At 38.4% G+C, this 26,882-nt stretch overlaps 1 protein-coding gene across 7 annotated transcripts in view; it reads right to left on the reverse strand.

The window, feature by feature from the left end:
• Positions 1 to 26,882, reverse strand: part of agap3 (ArfGAP with GTPase domain, ankyrin repeat and PH domain 3) — a 150,886-nt gene that overhangs the window by 62,307 nt on the left and 61,697 nt on the right. For 2 of the 7 annotated variants that reach the window (XM_008434265.2, XM_008434268.2), the window contains exons 2-8: positions 14,915 to 14,973; positions 10,040 to 10,127; positions 6,870 to 6,955; positions 3,509 to 3,650; positions 3,203 to 3,337; positions 1,376 to 1,503; positions 993 to 1,148 (exon numbers count right to left, since the gene is read on the reverse strand). In XM_008434265.2, coding sequence (XP_008432487.1) covers positions 993 to 1,148; positions 1,376 to 1,503; positions 3,203 to 3,337; positions 3,509 to 3,650; positions 6,870 to 6,955; positions 10,040 to 10,127; positions 14,915 to 14,973 — 794 coding nt within the window. Of the gene's footprint in view, positions 1 to 733; positions 901 to 992; positions 1,149 to 1,375; positions 1,504 to 3,202; positions 3,338 to 3,508; positions 3,651 to 6,869; positions 6,956 to 10,039; positions 10,128 to 14,914; positions 14,974 to 22,771; positions 24,823 to 26,882 lie in introns of those variants that run through there. The other 5 variants (XM_008434267.2, XM_008434264.2, XM_008434269.2 and 2 more) reach the window with 5 other exon arrangements.

Here is a 26,882-nt window from a genome sequence, read left to right on the forward strand (position 1 = left end):
TGAGCCAGCGGAAGCAAAGATCCGWCTATGCAAGATTGGAAAAATTAGCAGCAAAAAGGAGGGAGGGCAACAGGAAACAGGACGAAAGACAGAAAGTAAGGAAGATGGGGAGAGAGAGAGAGAGAGAGAGAGAGACAGAGGAGAGAAAGAATAAAAAAAGAAGCACAGAGTTGAAGGAAGAAAGAAAGAATGAAAAGTTGTAAGAAAGAAAGGCAGGATGAAGGAAAGGAAGAAAGAATGAAAAAAGGAAAGAGGCTAAAGCCAAGGAAACAGTAGTGGTTAGTGCACACAAATGCTACAGGTTAGAGCAAAGGGCAAATATGACAGGACATGGGATAAATAGCAAGCAGACAGGGATCGGGAGACTGGTGTCGTATTTCTTGGAGATCAGAATCAATTGGGGTCAGTATTCACGAGCCATCCAAATTGTGCAAGAGCTTTTCTGTCTGAAGGTGGGCAGTTGGAGGTTGTAGATTTGCCTCATTAGCAATGTGTAAAATAGGATGACTTGAATTTGTCATTTTGCTTCGTGCAATGGGAAAGGTGCTGAAGAAAATAGTAAAGCAAAAATTAACAGGGCCAGTTCAAAGATTTTGACGATGTAAAGAGCCCAGTTTCCTATTGGTGAGATGAGAAACTTAATCCACTCACTACATCCAATTAGAAAAGAAGAAAAAAAAGAAAGGTACATGAATTGATGTTTATTTCCACAGTGTTTATCTTTGATATTTGCTTCAAAGCTGAGTTTTTTTTTTTTTGGCCCATTTTGGGGGTTTAATATGAAATCTTCAAAGTCTTTTACTCCTTAGCCCATTGTGCAGTTTGAACAAGATGCTGTCTTTGCCTGACTCGTAGGCAGCAGCGCTGGCTTTGAATGCATTTTGAGCAACCTGTCTCCCTCTGGTGGAATAAAAGAAAAAAATGTGTGCTTGGCGCCGTGCCCTCTAGTAGTGTGAGTGGGTGTTGCTTTGCATCAGCTGTCGCATACTTACTGTGAAAATATTGGAGCGCCGCTTCGACTGCTTGCGGATGGGCGTGGGCGTGTTGGAGGCAGCGATGGTCTCAATGCGCATCTCCCGCTGACTTATGCTGGGGGTGGAGGGAACAGAGGAGGAGTAGTCGCTGAACGCACCCCCACCATTGGCTGCCTATTGGGAGTGAGAGAGATTAAGAGGAACCAGCAGCATCAGAGAAGATCAGGGTGGAAAAGAGAGAGGGATCGCAAAGAAAAAGGAATAGAAGGTCAGTTTGGGACGATGTGATAAGAACATCAGTTCAGACACCTAAAAACAAGCAGTCATGAGTAGCAGGTTAAATGGTCTTAATATTGTCACATATTGAACATCAGATGTACGTCGGGCTGCTGTGGGCTTACCTGGTTAAGGTGAACAGAGGGGATGGATGCGGCTGGCACTGAAGAGTGACTCGGAGAGTTAGGGAGAGATTTGCATGGACCAATAGACAGCTGCTGCTTTTTCCTCATGGCCACAACCTTCTGGGCAACTAGTGAGGGAAAGAACAGCTCTGTTGACTGGTGACACAGTGTAAGCATGAAAATGTGTGTGTGTGTTCTGGTATATTGTTACAATTTCATTGAAAAATACACAGATGAGATTTATCATATATTGCTTAGAGATACACCTTCCCTATCCATAATACTATGGATAATTCCATAAAACAATTTTTATTAATTTCTCCATAAAGGTAAAGGGGAAGTTAAAGCAATACTGAAATACACAGAAAATATATATATATAAAAAAAAAAGATTTTAAAACACAAAATGCTAAAGGGATGCATCACAATGTGATAACTATAAACCTGTTCTTCCATTCTCTTTGATCCAAATGTCTAGTTATCCAAATTTTCTTGTAAGGTTCAGAAATATTAGGAATTTGTAGAAACTATCTCAGGTAAGGACTTAAGGCTTGTGAATGCATAAATAAAAAAAATTAAATTAAAAAAATACAACAATTGTTTTTTTTTTGTTTTTTTTCTGTAACAGACGATAATTCCAATAACCCACATTCCATATCCCTCTTGTATAATTTTTGGTCAGGCACGTCTGTAAACAAAAGGAACTATTTCCAGGGAAAGTAACCTAATGTTGGCCAAATGAGACAATGGTAACCATGTGAACAACTCAACTTGCTCTGTAGCATGTGAAAGCCATTATTTAATTCACAGCACACGTGGCCAGGTGGGCTGGGGAGAAGGAAGAGGAAGAAGAGGAGGAGGAGGAGGAGGAAAGGCAATGCTCACGGCTGCGTGACATGAATTAGCATTGAGGGAAGGAAAGAGATGATCTGAAGCTGCATCGACAGCTGGGACCACAACGCCTGACTGCCTGCTGTAGCTTCGCAAATGCGCAGAGAAGGCAACAGTTATTTGTAGTGACTTCTCCAGTCACCAGGCGCTTGTTTAATTACTTCAAATTGGACTTCAGGAGGCAATTAAGGCAGAGGGAGAAGACAGCATGACTATGCAATGCAAAAATGCATCAACTGACACTGAAATGTGCAGTGAAAGACAAGCTACCCTCTCAGATGTTTCCTGAGAGGATGACAGACCTTCAAACAGGCTCTAGGTTTAGAATGAAAAAAAAAAGAAAGTTCCACAGTCAAGGCATCCGGATTTCCAAATGGAAGTCTTATTACTTTGAAGATTACTTTTGGGAGAAATCAGAGTTTCAAGGTTCTTCATGAGACACTTCTAAATAATTCATAATTACCTGATCTTAAGGTTACAGACCCACATTTGCTTTGAGTATTTTGATTCCATAATTAATAATCACAGTTCTGGCAATAGTTTTTAACTAACCAGCATGTAATTCTTACCAAAATATTTATTAACCCATCTGCAACCCCATCTTGAATAAAATATAATACTGTGATGTGTTGCTGCATATATTAAATAAACATAAAAGATTAAGATCAAAATCATAAAATTGTTTTAATCTATTTTAGGAGCTAAGGTTGCTCAATAGAGCTAATGCAGAAAAAGTGAAAAATACCCCATCATTTCAATTACACTTTTATAAAAGAGACTATTTTGGAAACTAAAGGCAAACAAGTTGAAAATAAAACAACTCCCATTGCATAAAACATACATAAAAACCTTTAGTGCAAAAACCTCAATACAAATATTTAATCATAAATAAAACATTTTAAAAAAAGCATATTGTCTTTAAATACTCCCTCTTACCATCCTGGAAGACTCTCTCCACATTCAGGCCATAGGTGGAGCAGGTCTCGTAGTATGTGCAGCGTTTCAGATCGTTAGACAGCTTTCTGGCCCGAGAGTCATCAATCACTCTGGGATTGGCTGCACTGATTGCATCTAACAAAAAAAAAAAGAAAAAAAGAAAAAAAGAAGAAAAAGATCCAAAGAAAGACATCAAGGTAAGTGTAACTAGACTAGAAACATACAGTATTTTCTGGAAAGTAATTTATTTAAATTCCAATGTTTTGTAAAATGTGTGTGTATTCACAATAGATATACGACAAACACCTTGTGTTCCAACGAGGACCATTGGCACCTCAGCTGTGTTTCTGTAGCTGGATAGGCGCAAGAAGTAATTGTAGACCGTCTGGAAGCTGATCTCATCCTCCAGGCTAAAGACGAAAACCACTGCATCCACCCAGGCAGCAAACTGAGGACAAAGCAGAGACCAAGCACTGTGTGTGTTATGAGCCACCTATSAAAGGTTTTCACATCATCGGCACACAATTAACTTWTGGAACAAGTGTGTTTAAATGCAACTGTGGTTTCTTGCAGTTGCGACACAATCAAAATCTTCAATTTCTGGTGCAGTAAAAAGACTGAGAACTGACTTATTCAAAGATCAAAAACATGATGCAAGTTTCTAAAAAATATAGTTTTTAGAAGATTTTTCTGTTTGCTTTTTACTCCGCGAGATTATCAAATCATTACAGTAAAAGGCAACCATAAACATAACCTTTGTGACAACACAAAGTAGGCAAAAAGATCTCACAAAGTAACGCGTCGTGTTGATCTAAAGAAACTCAAAAACAGACAAGAAACTAAGTCACTGACGCATATCAATCTGGAAATAGTTACAAAGCCATTTCTCCCGCTTTTCGAGTCTAGTTAACCACAGAGAGAGCAAATATCCACAAACGGAGACAACATGAAACAGTGGAAAATATTTCCAGGACTAGCCGGCCTACCAAAATTACTCTAACAGTGTAATAACCATCTGACCATAAAAACCAGAAAAAAAAACATCTATGGCACTGAGGGCCTCACTTGTCGCAATTAGCTAGTTTTTGTGATTTAACATTAAGAAAGGAACTGGGGGCAAAAAAAGTCATCCATCAGAGAGTTCCATACAAAAAAAAAAACCTTACAAAGAACATACTAATTCGGTTTTGTAATGGTCTACTCAAAGTTCACACCTAAATCTTTGAAAACCCTCCAAAGAGCCCAAATTAAAACAAAGAGTGAGCCTCCATAGCACAGTAAAAAAACAACAACAATACAACCTGTATGGCAAACGGTTGATGGCAGCTGTCGTCACCAAGGAGCGGTACGCCCAGGTAATAGATTTAAGAGACAAATGCTTTTTTCACATAGGGTTAGGTTGACTTGGACAGTTTGTTAAACTCATAAACTCATGAACTGTATTTTGTACTTATTCATGTTATCTTTAAAATTTGTTAAATGATCCAAAACATTAAGGTGTGCCAGTAAGCCAACACAAAGAAAACTGGCAGGAGCCAATTGCCTGTTCCCAACACTGGCAGTTTGGATGCTTCATTTTATCTTGTTAGTGCAGTTCATAAACTCCAACAGAAGGGGGCAGTATTGTAACAGACTTCAAGAAATTCAATGGCACAGAGATTATAAGTCACTACAAAAGCTGCATGGTTTTTATATTCCCACTGTAAATAATGTAACAAAATGTTATCATATTTATTCATATTGTCTGCGTAGTTTATGACTAAAGAAATCCTCCTGTAAAGATAAGAATAAACTACTCATCTACAAACAGTACTACTGTTTCCAATATTATTAAGCAGAGCATGAGAAACGGTAACAATCCAATAACACACACTCACCCTGAATTTACTTCATTTAGCCTTCACATTTGCAAGGATTCCTCCAGTGGCACATCAAGCCTTTGAGTCACAACTCAGAGTGGGAACGTGATGGAGGCCTTTAATTATACCACTAATTACACAGGCAGCTAAAAACTGAGCCAAACTCATATCTATTCCTTTATCTTACGGTGCAGTGCACAAGTAGAAATCAGAGCTTTTTTCTGATTAGGTGTCAACTGCTGCTTAAAAACAGAAATAAAACAGTTTTTGGTGTTTTCCAGATTGGATTGACAGTGGGGATGCATGACTCAACTAAGTTTGATGTTGATATGTGAATTTTTTTTATAATTTCATAGCAAAAAGAATTTGAAAATTCTTGTCCACTGTAGCCTCAGAAAATCTAAAGAAGTAATTTATTAAGGCACATGTGACATATTTCCAACATAGCGGTTTATTACATAGCACAAATGGAAAATACTATGTAAAAAAACAAACAACAACAACAAAAAAAACACAATTTACCTTAAAAAATCAACTATTAAATTTATATGATGACATGATTTCAATACTTCACAAGCAGAGGACAAGAACAAAGACTGGTTTTTATTTGCTCCTGTAATACTTGTCACTACCAACATAAATCTTAGCTCGTTCAGCCACCTTAGACCCAGCATCCAGTCTGTTAATCCACCCTCTACCTATAACTACTGTTCCTCCTGCCTTGTAAAGTCTTTCTGCTGCCGCTCTGTCACAAATCACTCCAACCTGCGTGCGCTCTCTTTTTTTGCTTCACTTTCAGAGACGCCTCTTCATTATATCTCAAGTACCATCTCCATCTCTATTTTGAATATTCATGTCTTTCTTGTAACAACATTCATTGAAGAACTCGTACTGTGTACTTTCTCCTACTGAGGTTCATTCCTCTAATCATGAATGAACCTTTTTGCTTTAGTATGACTCTTCCACCATCATCTTGTATCATTTTGCAACAATTTAGTTTAGGTTTTCCTCAATAATACAGTTTGGTCAGAAAGAAATATTCAAAATAGACATATTTTCTGCAGTTGTGGTTCAGTCATTCACAAGAAAATAAGACTGATCTCTCCCTGACTGTAAAACATTGTCAGGGTTCCTAATGTCTGGTGGGACAATATTAATACAGATAATGGACCATTGTTATGAACACAGGACATCTAGTCATGACATTATCCTAATGAGGTTTTCTAAAAAGAATTGATCTTTTCCCCCACTAATTTTATAGTCATTCCACTTACATTCAAATTCAATTCAAATTCAAAAAAATACCTCATTGATTCCAAAAAGAAGTTAATTAAATTAGTGTCCGCAGTTACATAAATAAGATTAGAATCTTTTCTGAAGCAACTTTGAAACAACATGATAGAAATGGCTAAAAACACCACTGTGGACCAAATAACAGTTCGATTTCGAAGTAGGTGCCATCACAATGGATACACAATGTGAAGTCAAACATTATTACATTCATTTGAGACAGTTGAGCTGTATCACTACGCTTTTTTTTTATGACGTGAATAACTTTTTAACCTTCCTAATAACTAGGAAGGTTGAAGCTGTTCCTTGGAACAAAACTGATTTGCATGTGGCTGCTTGGTGTATTTTATCTTTCTCTCCAGCAACCTCAGGGTGTTGCCGCTCTGCTCCAAAATATCCTTTAGAGGATATATCATGGTCTGTCTCAAACAGTTTCTGTCTGCATGACAGCTCTCAGACTGCCTCTGTTCACAAAGCATTGCAGCTTTAGAGCAATGCGATATTTTCAGATCCTCTACCTGCAGTTCTGGAGGCCCTCCTTCATCTCTGATGAGAAGCAGGTAGCTCTGTCCGTCCACCACAATTTCTTTCTTGAAGCGTCCACCTGGAGGAAGAAGTATTACTGAGATTATGCTTGAAATGAATAATAACCAAGCACTGACAAAAAGAAAACAGTGGAGCTGATGTATTGCACACGATAACTACAGATGTACTATAAAATAAACGTTTTTTTATAGTGCTATTAGAAATGAACATTTATTGAAAAATCTAAAGGAAAAGAAAGACAAATAATCACAAATTCGATATTAAAACACAGTTTGATATGATTCATGAAGGTATGCTGCCCTTTCTTGCTTAAAACCCTCAGCATACTGTGTTGTCTGGATCATACGCCGACAGGAAACCGGGTCCCTCTGGAGCCAATTATGTGGGGGAGAAATTGCCATTAAGCATGTCTAATGCATAGCTGCTGCAGAAGCCGGCTCTTTGCCACTATTACTGCACCGCTACAAGTCAGAGAAAGGCCAAACTTTCACTTCAAAAGCCTCATCAGACTGCTTATTCTGTCTGCACAGCTTCACTGGATGAGCCAGAATTTAATCAAGAAACTTTCTGCTCTGCAATGAAACCTCAGAAATAAAATATTTTGAGATAAAAACCATAGTGAAACATGCATTACACTGAACTGGTGCTCATGTCAGAAAATGTCCCCAGTATTGTAGAGTAGATATAACATTTGAGTAGGCCTCCTCCTTCTTCACCCCACCACCCCCCAATTCTTTTTCTGATATGAATATGTTTTTCCTTGCCACTAGCAAACCCGACTGAAGATAAAGAAGAGACCAATGGGAGATGCACGAAGAAAATTAGATTTTGCATATCATTTGACTGGTTCAAGATCCTGCGGAGATTAAAAACATTCAAATGAGAAAGTTGGCCGACTAGAGATGTCCCAAGGTGTGAAAATGGTGCCTTATGAATACCAAAAATGCACACACAAAAAAACCGCTGAGAGCAATTTGACAGGATTGAATAATGCAAAGCTTTTGAAAAAGCTCTTATAATAGTCATGACAAAACTCCATAAAAACATGATGCAGAAGACAGCAGAAACACACGCATTTTATCTTTAAAACAATCTATGGACAGGGTTGGGGGCAGGGGGACGATCGTTCCATTCAACCAACTTATTAAGAACTAAAAGGTCACAGTGGGAAAGGGCCATAAAATAGCCAGAGGCTATAATTTTACAAAAGGTGGACAATATTTCCTGTTTCAGCAAGCAATAGATATCCACTTGAGTCTCACTTCCATCCTGTTAAGTCCACTTTAGCCTGCCGGGCAAACAGAGGATTCTCCCAGCCACTTGCAACGACTCTCAAGACGTGCTCGGATGCTGGTTGTGTAATAAAGGCAGAGAGAGATTGATGGCATCGCAGCAAGCTTTTCCCCTTCTTGTTCTTTATTTATTTTCCTGAAGTCGCACTGCTTCGAAGCTGCTCTCACAAAGGAACTCAAAGACGATTGATATGCATGTTTGAGTCCCGTTTGAAGAGATGAGGCGGATCTCATTACAAAGTGGGACGCGGAGAGCCAAAGACTTGGTGCAGCGCAGAGTTTTTATGGACTTTGGCAGCATTTATCTGCATACGCCAGATAAGATTATGGGAATCTCGGAAACGAGTTATGTGATGAAAACATACGGCTCCGGTGAAAAGAGGGAGGGAATTTGGATGTGAACCGTCTCGTTGCATAATCATCCGGAATTATTCCCTATTTAGAGACGAACGAATAAATGGCATCCAAGGGAAAAAAAAAAAAAAAAAAAAAAGCTTCAGTACCCCTAATTCTTTCTGTGGTCACGAAAAGCAAATCCGAGTGCACAAATTTGCATCTGACTACAGCAATCATATTAATACAGGTAACTACTGAGAGAAAGAGCCCTGTTAGTGAGCGTGGTTAACACGCAGCAAGCATACTCTGCTTTACACAGAGGCTCAGACCTTGACACTCAGCCACAATCCGACGGAGCGCCATCCGGTGTTGCTATGGCAACACACCCCGGTACCTTTTTTCAGATATCATAGCAAAAGCCCTGGAACAAAACAGCGAAGAAACGGCTACAGCGAAGCCTCTTCCTCTTCGTCTGTGATGCTTTTTCAACAAGAATACTATGAGCTGGAAAAAAGCCGGCACAAAGAGCACATGTGAGGCAACTGCTGCTAATGAAACAGATATGTTRCATCAATAAGATTTAAAAATAAATAAATAAAAAATAAGAACCAGGACACCAAGACAGGAACTGACATTTTTCCCTGATTACAACAACCCTCACCAGCATTTCCGCCATTGATTTCTCAAGGACTAATTATGTTATGCATGTTTTCCTCCCTTCTTTTATTTCTTTTATCCTTTGGTGCAGAGAAATGCCAAAAACTAATTACCTGCTTCAAGTTTCGTCCACACTATAATTACACTAAGATAAAACACTGCAAAAAAAAAAAAAAAAAAAAACTCTCTTAAAGATCATAAGTTAACGCTGGGTGTGCCAGCATCTCCATGGATTTTTAAAGGATGGACCTTGCAGGGCGGCAGTGGGTATTCTGGTTGTTATTTGTCCTTGTAGACATATATTAGATATTCTGGTTTACAGTTTATTATCACAATGAAAATGATCATTAACAGGCTAAATGAGACAATAAAAAATTCATTTGACCGTCCCTATTTTAACAAGAAATGGAAATGAGCTTTGCCTTTATCTCTCCAGTTGGAAAAAAAAACAACTACATTTTCTAATTTAACCTCAACAACTGTTGCATCCAAAACCAAACATTCTTGTAGAAAGTAAACAGTGAACAGAAGAACCCAACTCGATGTAAGTTACATAATTTACTCCCAGTGTGGTTATCCTTTCATATAGAATGATACCGAGTATCAGTATTGTTTGTTTTATTCCGCTGGGGGGKAGGGGAAAGGGACACAAAATGTTCCTGCGAACACCCATTTCAGTGGAGTTTAATCTCAGAATGCTACGGGATTAATAACAAGAGCTCTGTGTACTAATAAAGTGCCAAGTATATCACATTACAGCTATAAAAGAACACACAGTAGTGCTTTTAAGTTTATAATTGTTTTATAAATATAATCCAAAGCACGACAGTATTTTGCTAGTTATCCAAGACTCTTACCTTCAGGAGACTCCTCCTGCACATATGTGCCTGTCAAGTATCGGTGCACCAGGGCAGACTTCCCACTGGACAGATTCCCAACAATGCCCTGAAAGGACAAAAGCAAAAGCACCATGATTGTTATCAACATGGCACATTGCAAGAAGAGAAAATAACACTAGCCAACAGAAGATAAATTCAGCAAATCTTAATTTTACTGCTAAAGTTGTTAACATTTCTCTAAAATGCATAGGTTTTAGCTGAACTGACTAGCAAGATTCTTTTTTTTTTTTTTTTCAGATTTTCACTAAAAGCTGTGGCATTTAAAATCTCCAACATGATTTTTGTTGACAGCGGCTTCACCACGACATTGCATCTGATGAATAAACATTGTGACATTCTGGATTTAACTAATACAATTTTAGGGTGGCGCATGTTGGAGAGGCACATTTTCTCTTTACACTCAGTGTAAAGACAAATAGTATTAAAAAGAAAAAAAAAGCTGAAAAAGTTGTACATTTAATTTGATATTTTTTTTACAATAAAATAAATGTTAGTGGAAAAAAAAACTAATACAAAATATCTTAGCTGTGTACTGTGAGAAAAATGCCTTTGTATAAAATGTGTTGCAGTTCTTATGCCATTGTAACAATGAAACATATTGCAGCAACTAATTTGTATGCAATATAAGCCGAGTGTTTAATCTTCTCCCTAATGGCGAAATACCAACGTGATTTGTCACCTCTAGCTGCACAATATATTGAATCACATCATCTCATTTCCACTGCAATATCAAAGTACAAAATTCTGCAATCACAAAATGGCTGGGATTAAATATTTAGCAGTCTCTAGTATGTCAGGTCCTATGCATTAAATGCCTTGCTTGCAAATTATTTATTTGGCCACTTTGATACATTTTCACACATGTTCAAATGTTGTAGAACTTGGTCAATCAAGATCATGACATTCAGGGTATTTGTTGGAGATAATACAGTTATAGGGGGGAAAAAAAGAGGAAAACATATAAATCATTATTTCTGCAAAATTTAACAATCACATCTGCACAATTTTAAGCTTGGTTGGCACTGACCAATAAATCAGGAGCATTGAGCTTGTGTTAATTCCAATGCTTATTCCACATGTTATTGGTGATAAAGTGCAGATTACATTTTTTTTGGTCTGTAATTAAGCTAATCAAAAACAAAGGTAATGCCACAATATAAAACATGGCACTTGCAACACCTAGAGTGGTGGTTGGTCGTCTTGTCCCTCAATAGGAAACACATTTTGTGGAAAATCTCCCAGAGATTTTCAAAACGTTGTCTACATCTCTAGATTTCACATGTTCTATGAGAGGCAGAAGATAAAAGCTCAAAAGGATAAAACTGCAACTTTGTTCTGCAACTTTGTTATAGCATGTTCTGCCACAATATTGGCACTGACCAATGATCTTTGGTCAGTGCCAACCAAAGCACTGGTTCTTGAGTTTTCTTGAGTAGAAAACTCAAGAAATCCGATATTCAGTTCGCATCATAGTAAGCGCCATCACGTCCAACTGACAACATTTTTTGGGGTAGACAGTAACACTGAGAGAAGAAGCCTCAGAGTTAGCTGTTTTCTCTCAATGAGATGTTTAAATGCACCCAAGGACATGCAGAGAGATTTCTCAAGATATTCAAATAAGCAGAAAATAAAGTGCAAATTTTCTGCAAAATATAAACCACATCTGAAATGAGCTTGAGAGAGAGCTAAACTTACAGCAGACAACATAAAGGCTTGACAAAGCACAGCAAAGTGGTCAGTTATTCTCTGAATTTGATATTTGATCAATCTCAATGATTAGAATCTATCCTACTGTAGGAAACAAACACGGGGAGTCATTTTTTATTATTGATAAATGCTCTAACCATGCTCATTAATAATGTATGGCGCAGAAAAACACTGACCAGTGCATCCATAAGCAACTAAATTCTAACCTCATTTGATTTTCATCCCATTACTGTTCCAACGCCAACATCTGCATGAAGCCGAATAAACCCACAAAAGCAGGTTAGAAAACCCACCTAAAAGTTTCATTTTGTTTGAAGAACGGCAGAGGAGGCAAAATACATTAACAGAAACAAAAGTAAAAGTAACACAGTTTGGTTCTTTATTAAGGCCAGGAGAGGTCCTGTAATATCCAGCAGCTCAGCTGCAATCACTCCTCTGCTTTCCCTGGCTGGTTTCTACACCAGACTTCAATGTAATGCCTCCAGGGTGAAACGTGGTTCAGGGTGGGCTGATGATGCCTGCATGTCTGGGAAGAACAAAGGATGTATCACACCTCGTCTCCTCCCTCTTCTCCTCTGCTCGCCATCTCCTTCTTCTTCATCAGATCATTAGTGGGAGTTAAAGTCAGGTATGGCTCTAATTATAAGCAAGTTTGATTAAAAAAAAAAAGAAAAAAAAAATCTGGATTCAATTCAAGATGTGGATCATTAAAATCTAAGTATTAAAGATATCTGGAGTTACTCTAAGTAGAATAAACAATAAATAAGCGATTGGTTTGAGGCTATGTACACTAAAAACCATGAGTCAACAACAACAACAAAAAAAGACTGAATGTGCCAGAGATCCAACAGTCCTGCTGTTTTAACTGCTCAGCTTTGTGACCTGCTGGTATATGGGCCTTTATTAAAACAAAACGCCACATCAGCGGTACTCCATAACCAGCTTTTACTCTTTAGAAGTGTTTCGTACCTATCTGGGAACAATTTCAAGTGCAGAGTGGATCAAAAGCTGGAAAGTTGGGTTTTACTACAGCAGCAGATGTACCTTTTTTTTCCTACTTATTAATGGTCTGTTCAGTTATTTCTCCAGGAAATGTGTGGGTTTTATTTTTTTTGCGAAATTAGAAATGTCCTGAAAAATTGGCTGGTGACTAAAATCTGTTCAACCTTGACTTAACTTAAAAAAAACTTTACCAATCAGTGAACGAAACATAATTCAACACTACTGTGTTGTTGTAATAAAAACACTGTTGTTGACACCTATTACTGACAGAAGAAATGGATTAATATCAGTATCTGAGTTTATAAAAGGCATTAGTGAAAGAACAAAGACGCAAGCCATTTAAAAGGAAGTTTTATTGTGACATGTTGAGACACGTCTGTGGCAATTTAGGCAGTCAGAAAATGAACAGATCACAGGAAGGCAGAACATGCTATAACAAAGTTGCAGTTTTATCCTTTTGAGCTTTTATCTTCTGCCTCTCATAGAACATGTGAAATCTAGAGATGTAGACAACGTTTTGAAAATCTCTGGGAGATTTTCCACAAAATGTGTTTCCTATTGAGGGACAAGACGACCAACCACCACTCTAGGTGTTACAAGTGCCATGTTTTATATTGTGGCATTACCTTTGTTTTTGATTAGCTTAATTACAGACAAAAAAAAATGTAATCTGCACTTTATCACCAATAACATGTGGAATAAGCATTGGAATTAACACAAGCTCAATGCTCCTGATTTATTTTTCGCCGCTTGTTAGCAGTAAATTTTTGTCTAAATGTTGTATTTTTATACAGTTTTCCAGCACTGAGGATAGATAAGTCAAATAGGACAGTGATGCATTAAAAAATGATTGTTGTTTCAGCACAAATAATATGAAGGAATATATTAAAAGATGTCAATATTAGGATATATATTTGCATAAATAGTGAAAAACAATGTGGTTGACGTAGTGAACTGTCTTGCTGGAATTTGATCCTCAACAAAGTCACTGAATAAAGCAGAGCGAAAATCAAACATTTATTTCATAAGATGAGATAGGGATGTAATGACATAGCTTAGCTCCCAGGTTATGGAAAATAAAACAGTTTTTACTGATGTCTTTACTGTTTTAGCAGTTTCCTGACACCTATGTAATGTGTATTGCTCCATATCGACCCTGTACATATAAAATTCCCGCCTCCTTTGTTTGTCTAATGCAATCCTGATTTTTGAAAGCTTAACTACATGTTTAATAAAATTAATTATTGCGTGGGACAGGAGGGCTCGATAAAGCTTCCTCTGAATGCTGTTCCTATGTTTTCTTATATTACGCCTCTCAAAGAAAAACTGGAATTGGCTAAAATGTACATGTGCAGGTCAAAGCTTCATCAACACGGATGTTCGGAGATCAGGAAATTCCGTTTACTGCAACTGTGGGATCTGATCATAAACGTTTTCTTTAACTGTTCAGAAATGATTGGCAAACCTCTTTCCAACATGGCCTTGTTGCYGACCACTGCTTTTTTGGAACACTTCATTTTAACTTTCACAAGCAGTTTAACAAAGTTCCAATTAACACCTCAGATTCATCGAGAGAAGCAGTTACATTTAAAGCATTTGAGGTCACCGCAGCAAGTTTGCCTTTCAAGTCACTGCTGTGAATTGGTATTCAGTTGGAAGTYGTTGTTGTGTTCAAAGAGACACAGCAGCAATTTAACCACAAAKAGATCTACTGGTACAATACAGGAGTGGAGCTTTAGAGGGCATTAGACCATAAGAGGATGTTAGCTGTGCATTTGGCAGTTGCTGTGCCTGTGTGCTCCACTGGCGGGTGGGATCAGACCCAGGATGTGTCACCAGTCTAGCCCAAAACTGTCACTCATCGCACTTCTTGCAGCAAGCCACCTTACATCTCCATGCCAACACATCTCATTAAAAAAAAAAAGAAAAAAGTCGCCAACTATGTGCCAGCAGAAAAGTCCGGCCAATTTTCTCACATGTGCCTTCTTGTGTGAATTGCAAAACCTGTGCTACATGGACATGGCACGCTTTTTCGATGACATTTTCAATCTGTCAGTATGATGAAACCACTGAAGACGAATCAACAGCTGGACTGCAAAAAGCAAAAAAGAACATGTTACTCACCACTTTCAGCTCTGGAACTGATCGACTCAATGTCCATTCCTGACTGTTGACGAATGAGTCTGCAAACAAGACAACAAATGAATTATTAACGCACAATAACTGTGGTTTACACCCAAATGGTTGAGTGTGCATCAAGTTTTATGATTGACACGTCAGCCGCCCTGTTGATAAAACAAAGCTTATCAGCTCAGGGCATTTTGTCCAACACAGTGATGGATTATGTACATTTTTTTCTAACTGTTCCATCAGTTAATRCCATTTTCCCTTGCAAAGAAATCAAACAATTTATTCTAAATTAAAGGCAGTGGCTAATCAGCAGAGTCATGATAAATCCAGCTTACTGTTGTAAAACTGTTCGAAATAGTGTCACAGAATTAACTTTTTTTTTTTTATTTATCTTTCAATTCTTTTTGACAAAATCTGTGGTAAACTACAGAAACATGTACTAACTGATAAAAATGGGCCTCCCATTAGGTGCATATCACTGCAGCACAATAATAATGATTTTGGTAGCTAGATCCAAAGGCTTTATTTTTGCAAAAATCAACACAATCCCTTTTCATGTCTTTTATATTGCAACATTAGTATTGTGAAATCCATTTTTTAAATAATCTTCTCCATATAAAAATCAGAGTGTTAAATGTCCCTTTTTTTAACACTGGTTTGAGATTTGTAATAATCTATAGCAATTAAATATAGTCTGTGGTGCTGAGGTGTGTCTCTAAGGTCAGGCCTTTCGAATGMCAATTTTCAGTGACCGCGYTCCTGCTATTTCCAGGTAGCTTCATGGTCCTGCACATGTGAATAAAATGGCATCTTTAGCATGTGCTGCTCTAACCATTTGAGTCAGTTGTGTGGAAGAAGGACCCTGGTCCTCGAGAACTTGAGTTTGAGACCGCTCTGTTTGCTTYATTATRAAATTCCAATCTACCACTTGTTGATCACAGTTGGAGGCCCCCCTGCTGACTGGGATTTTTATCAATTACATGGAATGTAAATAATGAATTGACATCCTGATAYATCTTGCTTCATTATATGTTTTAAATTTTTATCTTGTTAGAAATAACTTTGCCCTGATCTGAGATTGTTTTGCTGTTGAAATGAAAAAAATAAAATAAAAAMATTCTAARACTGATTATCAATGTCTGCTTTTCATTGGGTTATTATAAAAGCTTCARAAACATACAGAGCATCAATAGCAATTCAAGATACTGAAACACTAATATAGTTATTACTGTTTTTGACACAGTACAWAGAAGCCAACCAAGTTTTGAGGCCACAACTTAGAAAWTTAAGGAACTTTCTGACTAAATCTTTAGGTCTTAATCTTAGATCAAAAGGTCATTGCAGTTGAGACAAAATAAAACTAAATAGTTTCAGAGTGATGAGGCTTCATGATAAGAAGAACAGSAACTCGTGGCATGCTCATACCACACTTCATATTCAGGAAGATTCATGTATTCAAACAAAAGGGTAACCCGACAACAGAAAACATGGTTTGCGCAATACACAAACTAAGGCTAAATACCCTTTTTTGATAAGGATTAAATGTGCTAATTATCAGGCTTGACCGAACCTGTTCGGTATAAYAGTGACATTTGGAAACTAGATGATAGATTTTTGAAAACGGACAGACGGGAGGATTAMCATAARGAACAATGGAAACTAACAGCACTAAAAACACGAATGACAACTCCACAAGCTGAGCCTGTTTCCCACAGAGAGGAACTATGTGTCATAATAACAGATAGAACAAAGGCCCTCCTAGTTTGGATCATGGTGTTCTCACAATCTGGACCAACCCAGGGAAGCTGCAGTCTCCAATGCAGGAACCCAGACACTACGTCTCCAAGGCAACMGAATTTGACCACCTCCTGTCTTTTACACATGTCTCAACCATAACAATTAAAGTACTCATCCACCATCATTACTGTAATACTTTGTTKCAGCAACAGTGATTTCCTTTTGTGCCTCAGGTGAAAATGACTTTTAGACTAAGGACTGATGAAATAAACTATATGCTAGGCCCTGCTGTTACAAGGAACCTCTTAATTTTCTTTGCACAATGCATGACATATGTGTGAATGATTCATGAGCCAAACAGACCGGAGCCAACAATTGTTTAACCAACTACAATTATCCCCTGCTAAAATGTTTACTGATTCCTGACCTCCGTTTAGCCTCACACTGCTTTTAGATGTCTCACTTGTTATGGGAGAGGGCTTTTCACTAACCATTGTGCAAGGCAGGCTAGTCTTTAAACAGCACACCTCCCGCTAAGCCCTCACAGTGTGGGTTTGACATGTCGTAACATGAACGAAGTCTGCTGAGGAGCAGGTAGCTCGAAGTATGTTACAGCAGACTGATCAGATAAAGCTGTTCCCTTGTTTTYTTACATTTTATGTTGTTTCCTATTTCCTTTGAGTTAAACAAGCAGCGACTGGACACATTGTAGTCTGCTCAGTTTTTATGATGCAGCATTTGAACATTTTCCCATTTCGTCAACCAATAACTACAATGTGTTTTTACTGACCAATACAAGAGTTTGTAAAATTGTGAAGTGGTTTTCAAAACATTTTCCCAAATAGAACTGTGAAAAGAGYGACATGCATATCTATTCAGTTMCATTTATCATAATAAYWAMWRAARRAMSACYRCWRSMARYWRYTKYTWKWRGWSRYYWMWTWAWTAAWAAWAWWATMAWYAWTWTTMTWYWMWWSWKKWKWATGTCATTATACTTTCAGCTCRTCTATATGTGTTAKAGAATATTAAYGAACAACYAGTATGAAKACCAAGAAACAAACCACAGAGGTCAGGGAGAAAGTTGTGTTTAAAGCAAAGTTATGTTTTAAAATGTTCCACGGAGCACTGTTCGATCCATAATCCAGGCTGGGCAAGAACTGAATTAAAAATAWGTTGACAGGAGTATTAGTAATGACTCTACAAATCATTCCTGTATAGAGAAGTTTCAAAACGATTCATTTTTTGTTGGGGGAAAAATAAAAAACATTACAAGTCATGTTTGCAGTTGATCACAAGCCAGTTTGAGGACACAGCAAACTTGTAGAAGATTAGACAAAAAAATTACTTTTTGGATTACATGCAAAAGGCTTAGTGGCAAAAAAAACTATCAYTGCACATCTCTGTTATATGTCTATAGGTATTATAAAAGAGGATTTTTTTTTTCAGTAGGGACAGGGAAAATGTAAAAAGCTAACGTAAACAGAGATAGCTGCATATTATTATAGATAGGGATAGAGGCTCACATTCTAACAGAATAATGACTAAATATATAGTTGGGTTTTCATGTAATGTGATCAACATGCAAATTGAAAATTGATGTTTACACATGTTCTCCAATTATTTTTATTGTGTTTGAACTCTAAAAAATAGTTCAAACACTATTTTGAACTATAGTTCAAACACTACTTTGAACTATAGTTCACTATTTTGAACTATTGTGTTCAAAATATAGTTCAAAGGGGCCAATACTTTTTGGCCCCTTTACAGCTAGGGGCCAAAAAATATTAGACCCTAGCTATAAAGCAGAGATGTACCTAAAATCTCCTGCAGCTATATTTGGAGTTAATGTCCGTCACATATATATCTGTTTAAACAACACATTTTGCTCTGGTCTACATAGAAATCCAACAAAAACACTGAAAAACAACGTACCTTTACCAAGTGAAAAACTATAGCTTAGACGACCAAGTATTTTTTTYCCTCTACCTTAGAAATCTCAAGAATTCACCAGATACTCTTCCTCAGCAGACAGCTCTATCATTGAGGAGAGATACAGTACAATTACTACGGTCCCCCACTAAAAAAAAGAGCTCTAATTGAATCCTTGTGCTCTTTGTTACATCATCCTTTRAATATGATCATCCCCACATTGCTGTGTCCCAGAATGCCAAGGGAAACAGAGAGCCCCATAATTTCTGATGCCAACAGAGGACACACGGTTTCTTTGTCTTTCTCTCGGGAAAACTATGTTGCCGATTAACATGAGATATCCTCTGAGTCTTAGGACTCTGAACCACAGCTGCCCTAATTTTTTTTTTTCACTTTCACAAGGGTAGATAATTTAGCAGCAAATTTGTGCAAATGCTTGTTATGAGTGTGCATGTGCACGTGTGCGTGTGCGTGTGTGTGTGTGTGTGTGTGTGTGTGTGTGTGTGTGTGTGTGTGTGTGTATATATTTATACTGTGGGACATAAGTGGGTTTTGGAATGAGAGAGAACAGCTCTGAGGTCTACACTTACACACTGACTTTCCAATCAGGCCATTCCGCCATCAGAAATTACAGGCTGAGAATTCATCATGCAAACTACTTCAATCGCTTGCCAACCCCACGACCAAGTTTCTCCGTCTGGCTTCTTTTATCATGGTGTCCTGTCCAAAATTGGCCTGCAGCATCTTTCTTCTCCGTGCTGTTTTTCAAAAATACACATCCACTAACAAAATAACCGAGGAATGCTCTCGTCTYCTGGGATGTATTCCCAAAACTCAACCTGTAATTTCTCTCAAAGGGGACAGATAAGTAGCAAACAATTATGCCCGGCCAGTCTTGAGGAGTCTGGAGAACCAACTTTACTTAAAGCTCATCAAGCACTTTGCAGGCACGGATCAGTCAGTTCTCTGAAAATACACAGACTATTCAATTTGAGATAACATTAACATAACATTAGCAAAAGTTGCTTTTTTAGCCAGAATTTTTGAACAGCTGTCTCAGGTTTTTATTGTTAGTAAGAAAATCCATCAGATGCTACAAGCAGCAATCAGTGCAAGAAAGCCTACTCCTATTAATCAAAAAATGAATATAAAATTTTCAAAACCTTACACATGTACAGTGCCTCACAAAAGTCTTCATACTCAGATTTTTTTTAATTTTTTTATTTTTATCGTGTAACCACCAAACTGCAATGTATTTCATTTTGATTTTATGTGGCTGGAAAGAGTAGTCAACACCAGCAGACAAAAGAGTGTGTTATGTATATTTTAAATGCAGCATAAGTGAGTCAGTGGCTGAATTTCCTCCCCAACTCGCCAAACAAATCAAGAAGAAAGATTTTCAGAAGCTGTGATGTGTTTAAAAACAATATCCTCAGCTTTCAACATCTCACACAACTCTGTTCAATCTAACATCAATTCAGTTGAGTTCAGTTTATTTATATTACACCAATTCACAATAAAGGAAACGCAACATAACAGCAAACCATCCAAAACATGGACAGGCTGGAGTGAGAACCACGCAGCATGCCTCACAGCAAACGCATAGAAGAATGTGTTTGGGTCAGAGGAGGAATACACTTGACATTTTGTTTTGCATGGATATTGTCCATGCAAAACAATATCTGTTTCCTATTGAAAATACCATCCTCAGGGTAAGTTATGGTGATGTATTAAGCTGTGGGGATGTTTTTGTCTGTGAGGAAGATTTACTGAGAGAAAGTATTGCAAGAAACCCTGTTGAAAGCTGAAAAATACCTAAATTGAGGTACAGGCTTGCAACAACCCTTAAGCTGCAGCCAAATCAACAATAGAATGGTTTAGATAAACATATTAGATAAACACAGACCCAAATTTTACTTAAAATATGAATGACTACTTGAGATGGTGTTCATAAAAGGTCTGTAATCTGATTGAGTTTGAGTTGTAGTTTTAAAAAAAAAAAAAAAAGAGAAAACAAAAACCATATATTGCTCTAAAGCGAAGCTGGTAGAGACATACCCCAGAAACACTGTAGCCCTAAATACAGTAAAAGACAGTTCTACAAAATAATGACTCAGGCTGGCAGAATACTTTTTTTTTTYCCCAAGGAATTTTGAATTGTTTAAATATCAAAACTGCATTGTTTTGCTCCTACTTTACAATGATCCACTACTTTGTTAGTCTATAAAAGCAAGGTTTATGTTTATAACATGACAAAATGTGAAAACAATGAAGAAGACTTTTGAATGAAAACGGAAGCCTTTGTGTTAAAAAGAGCTCAAACTTTTTTCCTGAAACAGTTTCAGAACAGAAGGATCCAGGTATCCTAGCAAACAAAAGTTACAAAGAACAAAATGTACTCTAGCTGAGATTTGCAGGGACAGACGCTGAAAGACAAGTTACAGCCACTTGGCAGATTTTTTCGCTTTGCATATTTTACATGTGATATTTCACTGCCCCTAAAGCAGTGCAGCATTTTCACTGTTAAGAGTTTATGTTCAGAACATAACTACCCACTGTGGAATTATTTCTTCCTTTTTAATTTGCAGACTTGGGAGCAGGCAGACGGAATCAAAAAGCAAGATGAAGTTAAAACAGGAATCACTGTTGGCAGAAATTTACAGGGAGTGATATCAAATGAGACAGCAGAGGGAATTCCATCCTCAGGAATAGCTTTTATGTCAGATTCAAGAAAAGCATACATGGATCTACACAAAGTCAAGGGGAATTTTCTTCAAAGTGTTCAAAAGTCAGCATGCGTTTGAACAAATCCCTATCACAACTCCTGGTAGGGTGTTGCTTTATATATTCYGATCTTAATAGATATGTGCACTGCAGACTGTGTCAGCCACTCAAAGACCCCTGTGGAGCCTCTTGTCTCAATGCATGGTCCACTGATCACTGATCGGTACGCAGGTAYGACAGAGTTGCTTTGTTCATCCACAAATGGGGGKGGKGRGTATTGTAGTGAGCGCCACACTCACCTACAGTCCCTTCCCCCCAAACCTCACTATGTGTATGTGTTCGGGTTTTAGTCGAACTGGGCTTCAGCTTTCTGGATTTAATTTAAGAACAAGCACTTAGGCAGGTAGCGACAGGYACCGAGTCCTGCCCAGGGCATTGAACACTCAGCTTTGCTCAGGTTGATCGGCGCACCTACATTCCTGATGCCTGACTGAGGCTGTGGTGGAATAAATGGTCAAACACTGACTGTCAATCCACCACAAATGTGTAGGTATCCATGGTAACATTTCATGGGAGAAAACAAACAAAGGAGTTCAACAGGGCACTTTAAGTACTTTGTATAACCTAAATATATTGCTAGAGTTTTTGACATAATGAGTGGGTTAACATCGGAAATATGATACCTCACGTCAAGGAAGTTCATTAGTCATCGCAGTCTAATTTTGTCTCCAGAGAAAGGTTGGAAGTACGAGTTCATGTACAGAAAGCAACAAATCTTAAACTTGGAGCCATTAATACAGAAAGTTACAAACATTTGCCTTTTTTCTGGCTGCTCTTTCAAACCACAGGACAAACACACTCCACTGTCAGAGTTAACCTTTAAACACTGTGCTTAAGTCGTTTTCTCCACTCCCCATCATTATTGCATGTAAGCCCTCCTAATATAGCTCTGCAAGACTGCCAAATGCATCCTCATTACTGCTACTGACTGCTTTAATGTGACTGCTTTAAGCTGCATTTCCGACAGAGTGTTATCTAGAGATAGTGTGGTACACCACCCAGCTGCCTCATTCTTAAACAAGCTAGGTTGTATTCTGGTGTGATTTTATTTTATTTTCCTACCCATTTACTCAAGATTAATAAACATATTGCTTATAGAAATAAGCAATTTGTAATAGCTATGAAACGGTGTACAAAGAGGAGGGCTACCCATGAAAAACAATGGAAAGATGAAGCACCCAAAATAGAATTTTAAGAGGACTCTCTGGCAGACATTTTTGAACTGCATCCAAACTTACAATTCCCCACATGTTTCTCATTTGCTTGTCCACATTGGGGGAAAATGGAGAGGGGAAGTACCCTCCTGCAGTTCTGAAAGCTGTAACTTTCTTTGGACTGAATGATGGTCTATGAATGGTGAGTAGAGCAATAAAAGAATATCCACACTCTTGCAGTACTTACCTTGACCTTTGTAGTCTGTGCCTGCCAGAGTCTCTATGGTGATTGGCAGTGCTTTAGTATTCCCAGGTTGGGGATACTGGCCATTGTCTTTGTTATGGGGCTGCTGGGATTCACATTTTGGCTGCTCTTTCCTCCTGAAATGTCTGGCTATGAGCTGCCACAAGCTTTGTTCTTCYTGCACTGGTTTGGAAGATAATTTTGCAGGACACAGAGGTACCTCCATTACCTTGGTTTTCCCCCTGCTGTGGTACTGAATGTACTGCATGCCCCCATCGTCTGTGGGTTCACATGAAKCTGGGAGCGTTTTTCCTGTGAGATATGAGAATGGCCGTGGAGGCATCGTTGTCTCCTCTCCAGAACTATTAATTTGAGAGTACTCCCTTGACTCCCCCTCAAGCCCCAGATTGACTTTCTCACGTGGCCGATTCCTCCTGATTCGCAAACTGAAGCTCCGTTTAAGAGAGGTCAGTGTAGTTTTGGAAGCATCAGATTTGTTGGATTTTATGAAAGATGCCGTATCCTTGTCAGTGTCTTTATTCCTATCTTGAGATGTTTTCCCAAACAGTTTCCAACGAAAGCCACCTTTAAAAAATCCTCCTCCATCATTGCTTGTGCGGTTACAGTTCGTTTGGCTGTCAATATAATCATCAGAGCCTTTCTTTCGTAGTTCCAATACCGTCATGCTAACAGGCCTGGGTTTTCCTGTCCTTTGTCGGGACCGGAGAGGCACATCTGCAGATCCCGATGACCTTTGAGCCAACACAGAGTTGAGACCATCTACTACCCACAGTTCAGACTTCCTGCTCCTGTGCTGCTCGGTATTTTGCAAAACTACCGAGTTTTGGGGCTGTTGTTCTGACAGAACCGGGCCCTGGCCTGSCAAAATGCAAAAACTYCTTGGCCTCCCAAGCAGCCTTTCTTGATCCAGGTGAGAATCTCTTTGCTGCTCAACTGGGTTGCCATACATACTCATCGTTCTCCTGCTGAGCAAGGCTTCATTCTGTTTCGGCCTCCGTAACACGGCCCGCGGTAAAGATCTGTGCTCTTCAATGGTGGCATGACCCCCGTGGACCAGCCTTTCAACACGTACGGTGACGGAGCATGACGGTGAACTCTGAATATGTTGCTTCTGGGTATCCGCCTGAGCTGTTAACTCTACCATGTCTCTATTGCATTTTGAGTTCTTAGAGGGTTTTTTCAAAAACCTGTCTGTCTTCATTTTTCTCTCCACCTCCTCCTCCACAATTACCTCCTCTTTGGAACTTCCATGTCTGCTCGTGCCACTCAGGGAGGGCCAGGTGCCGAGTTTCTGTCGTGCTCTGCCCGGCCTCGGGCTGTTCTCCATTGGCACAAGATTCATTAGCTCTCCCTTTAGGTGGGTATCCTCCACCATGTTGTTACTGACCCACCCCATGTTGGGCTCAGACGATGCTGCATCTCTCTGTGTTTTCTTCAGGGTAATTGAAAGATGGTAAAAAGTTATCCCCTCCTGCTGTTGACGTTCAGTGGCACTCCTCGGGGTCACATCCACGGTTCCACTGCTAAGGAATAGCATCACCCTTGAATCAAACAGATCCACGCATATTTCTTCATTCACACACTAAAATAGGCATGGAAGACTGGCCACTCTGCCTGGGAGCTGAAAGTCGCTTCATAAAGTCCTTCATTGAAGCCTAAATTCCTATGCCAGGCATAATCCTTCACCTCTGACATGGAAAAAAAAAACTTCAAACAAGTTAGTGCAATGCCTCACTGCCACCTGCATCCTCTGGCTCCTTTACTAAGCAGACTCCCAAAGGATTTTTCACTCTCCAGCGCCGGTACCTGTCCAGCATAAAGGATTGCCCAAAAAGAAAAACAAGTTCTTTAAGCAAGACATATTTGGAGCAGATAAAAAAGAAACTTGAATCATCCCCCCGTGTTCTTCATCCGTCTTTGTTTGGCAAGTTTACGAACCGCGAGCACTGCTTGCAKTTGGTGCAGACAAACCCCTTAATCTCTGAGTTCTTGCCATGTAGAGCATGAGGGAGTGTGTCTGTGTTTGAACTTTCAGCTGCCTTCCAACCCCTGGGACACACGGAAAACAAGGAGTGGATCCCAGGAGCATTGAACACACCCTCCTTCTTTCTMCAGAGCTGGCAGAAACCCTGGAGATAAAACTAAGCATGAGAGCAAGCGACGCATGATCTGKTGTAATCAGACAACACTCCACAACAAACTTGCATGGATAGACACTTTGTGTTCTTCTGGTCACTGGCAAAACACAACAAAGAGGGATTCATGTTCATGTTTAATGGAAAGATAGAGAATAATGCATAACATTCAGTGATATACTTTGCACATTTCTGCGTGTGTGTTTTACCAACTGTACATGATCTGTATAAATAAATACTAATATACAGTACACATACTGCTTAGGGTTTGCACACCAAATTGCGATAATTCTAACAGGGTTTACTTCTGCATCTTTGGAAACCTGTGTCGGTAAYATGGACCAACCATAAACCACAGAGCAGGCTTCAGGTGTCTCTGACTGCARCCTACACTCAGTGGGAGAGGCTTAAGCTTAATTCCAAGATTGGATGACAGCTATTTATGGTGAAGAAATTATTCTTTTTAAAGCACTGACAGTAGCTGTGCAGGAAATGCTGCTGTSKGCATCATATAAATTATGATCTGTGCATTGCAACATGACAACATGATTTTAATTCACCATATTTAATTAAAAAGTTTGAAGACAGAGCTACCTAAATAGAGTGGCAATGGAATTATCCAACATTTTAATTCCTTACCTTAATTTCATAATAGTGTGTTGCTTCATTTATTATGCACAAAGCTGTGCGTTACAAAGATAATTGCAGGATGATAAAACCAGATTCATCATACAGGCAACTGCTGTAATTACTGCATGGACAGAGCTGGAATACTGCCCCTCTGTGGTCAATTACGGAACAGATTTAATAATACAGGGGGATAAGAAATCCATTTACATAAGAGTTACCAATTAGGTACAAGTTTACTAGGAAAACCCTACAATTCCACCAAAATACCCACACAATCCTCCATAATATAAAATTTTTTTCTATATCKAATTTAACWTAACTACTTATCTGGTTCATTATTGTTGTACTGCCTTTTATAGTCTTTGCATAGCAGTAGTACAATATATAAACTTTTCAATCTATGTGATATGTATATAAGTCTACCCTGGCAATTGACTGGAATATAGGCGTTATGATAAAGGTAGTTTCCTATTTATTGATACTGCACAYATTATTGAAAAACTGTGTTCATGTATTCCATTTTTACTTAGATAAAATTAGCAAATTTGAAGTAAAAAAAAACACATCTTCCTACAGAAATCTGAGCTGAAAAGTGGGAGGTTTCTACTATTTTGCCTTTTATATTAACTTAGACAATTGTTGCCTTGTGGTTTAAAGTCCAAAACTGATTTTGCCCTCAGATGTCTGAGAAAACTTTAACTTGATACATTTTTAAAAGGTTTTACATTTCTTGGGAGAAACACAAGAAAGCAAAAGAATAAAAGTCAAACAAAAGGTAAAACATTAGAAAACCATAATAAAAATAGACAGCACATAATTTGATAGAAATAAGAGGCTTTATTCTCCCACATTTGGCAGACCAAAACCTACGAGTTTACCCAGAGAAATAGTTTCTGTCTAAAACAAAGGATCTTTTATCTACTGAAATTCTCCAGCCAGCAATTTGCCAAACTCCCTTTCGCTACAGTAAGGCAATAATGATACATTTTTGGTCCTGTGCTACAAGGTGGGCTAAACAGAAATGTTTTAACACCTGCAAATCAAATGTTAAGCATCTGCTTTGTGYATTGCTACTTTTCAGCTTAGACTGCTTTTTATTAATATTGTCAACAATTGCAAACGCAAGTTGTTATCAAGTCACTGAACATAATTGGCAAATCCTACAGGTTCAGTTTGATTTCACTGAAAAATCAAAATTGTAATTTCAGCATTAATGGAGAACAGAAGAAGCCACCAGCATTTGTGCTCGTTCAGTGTTGCTTACTACAGCACAGCTAGCATGTTTGTATTTACCTTAAAACCTATATATCATAATTGTTGTATTACTA

This window comes from Poecilia reticulata, linkage group LG17 (assembly GCF_000633615.1).
Source record: "Poecilia reticulata strain Guanapo linkage group LG17, Guppy_female_1.0+MT, whole genome shotgun sequence".
Classification (NCBI taxonomy): domain Eukaryota; kingdom Metazoa; phylum Chordata; class Actinopteri; order Cyprinodontiformes; family Poeciliidae; genus Poecilia; species Poecilia reticulata.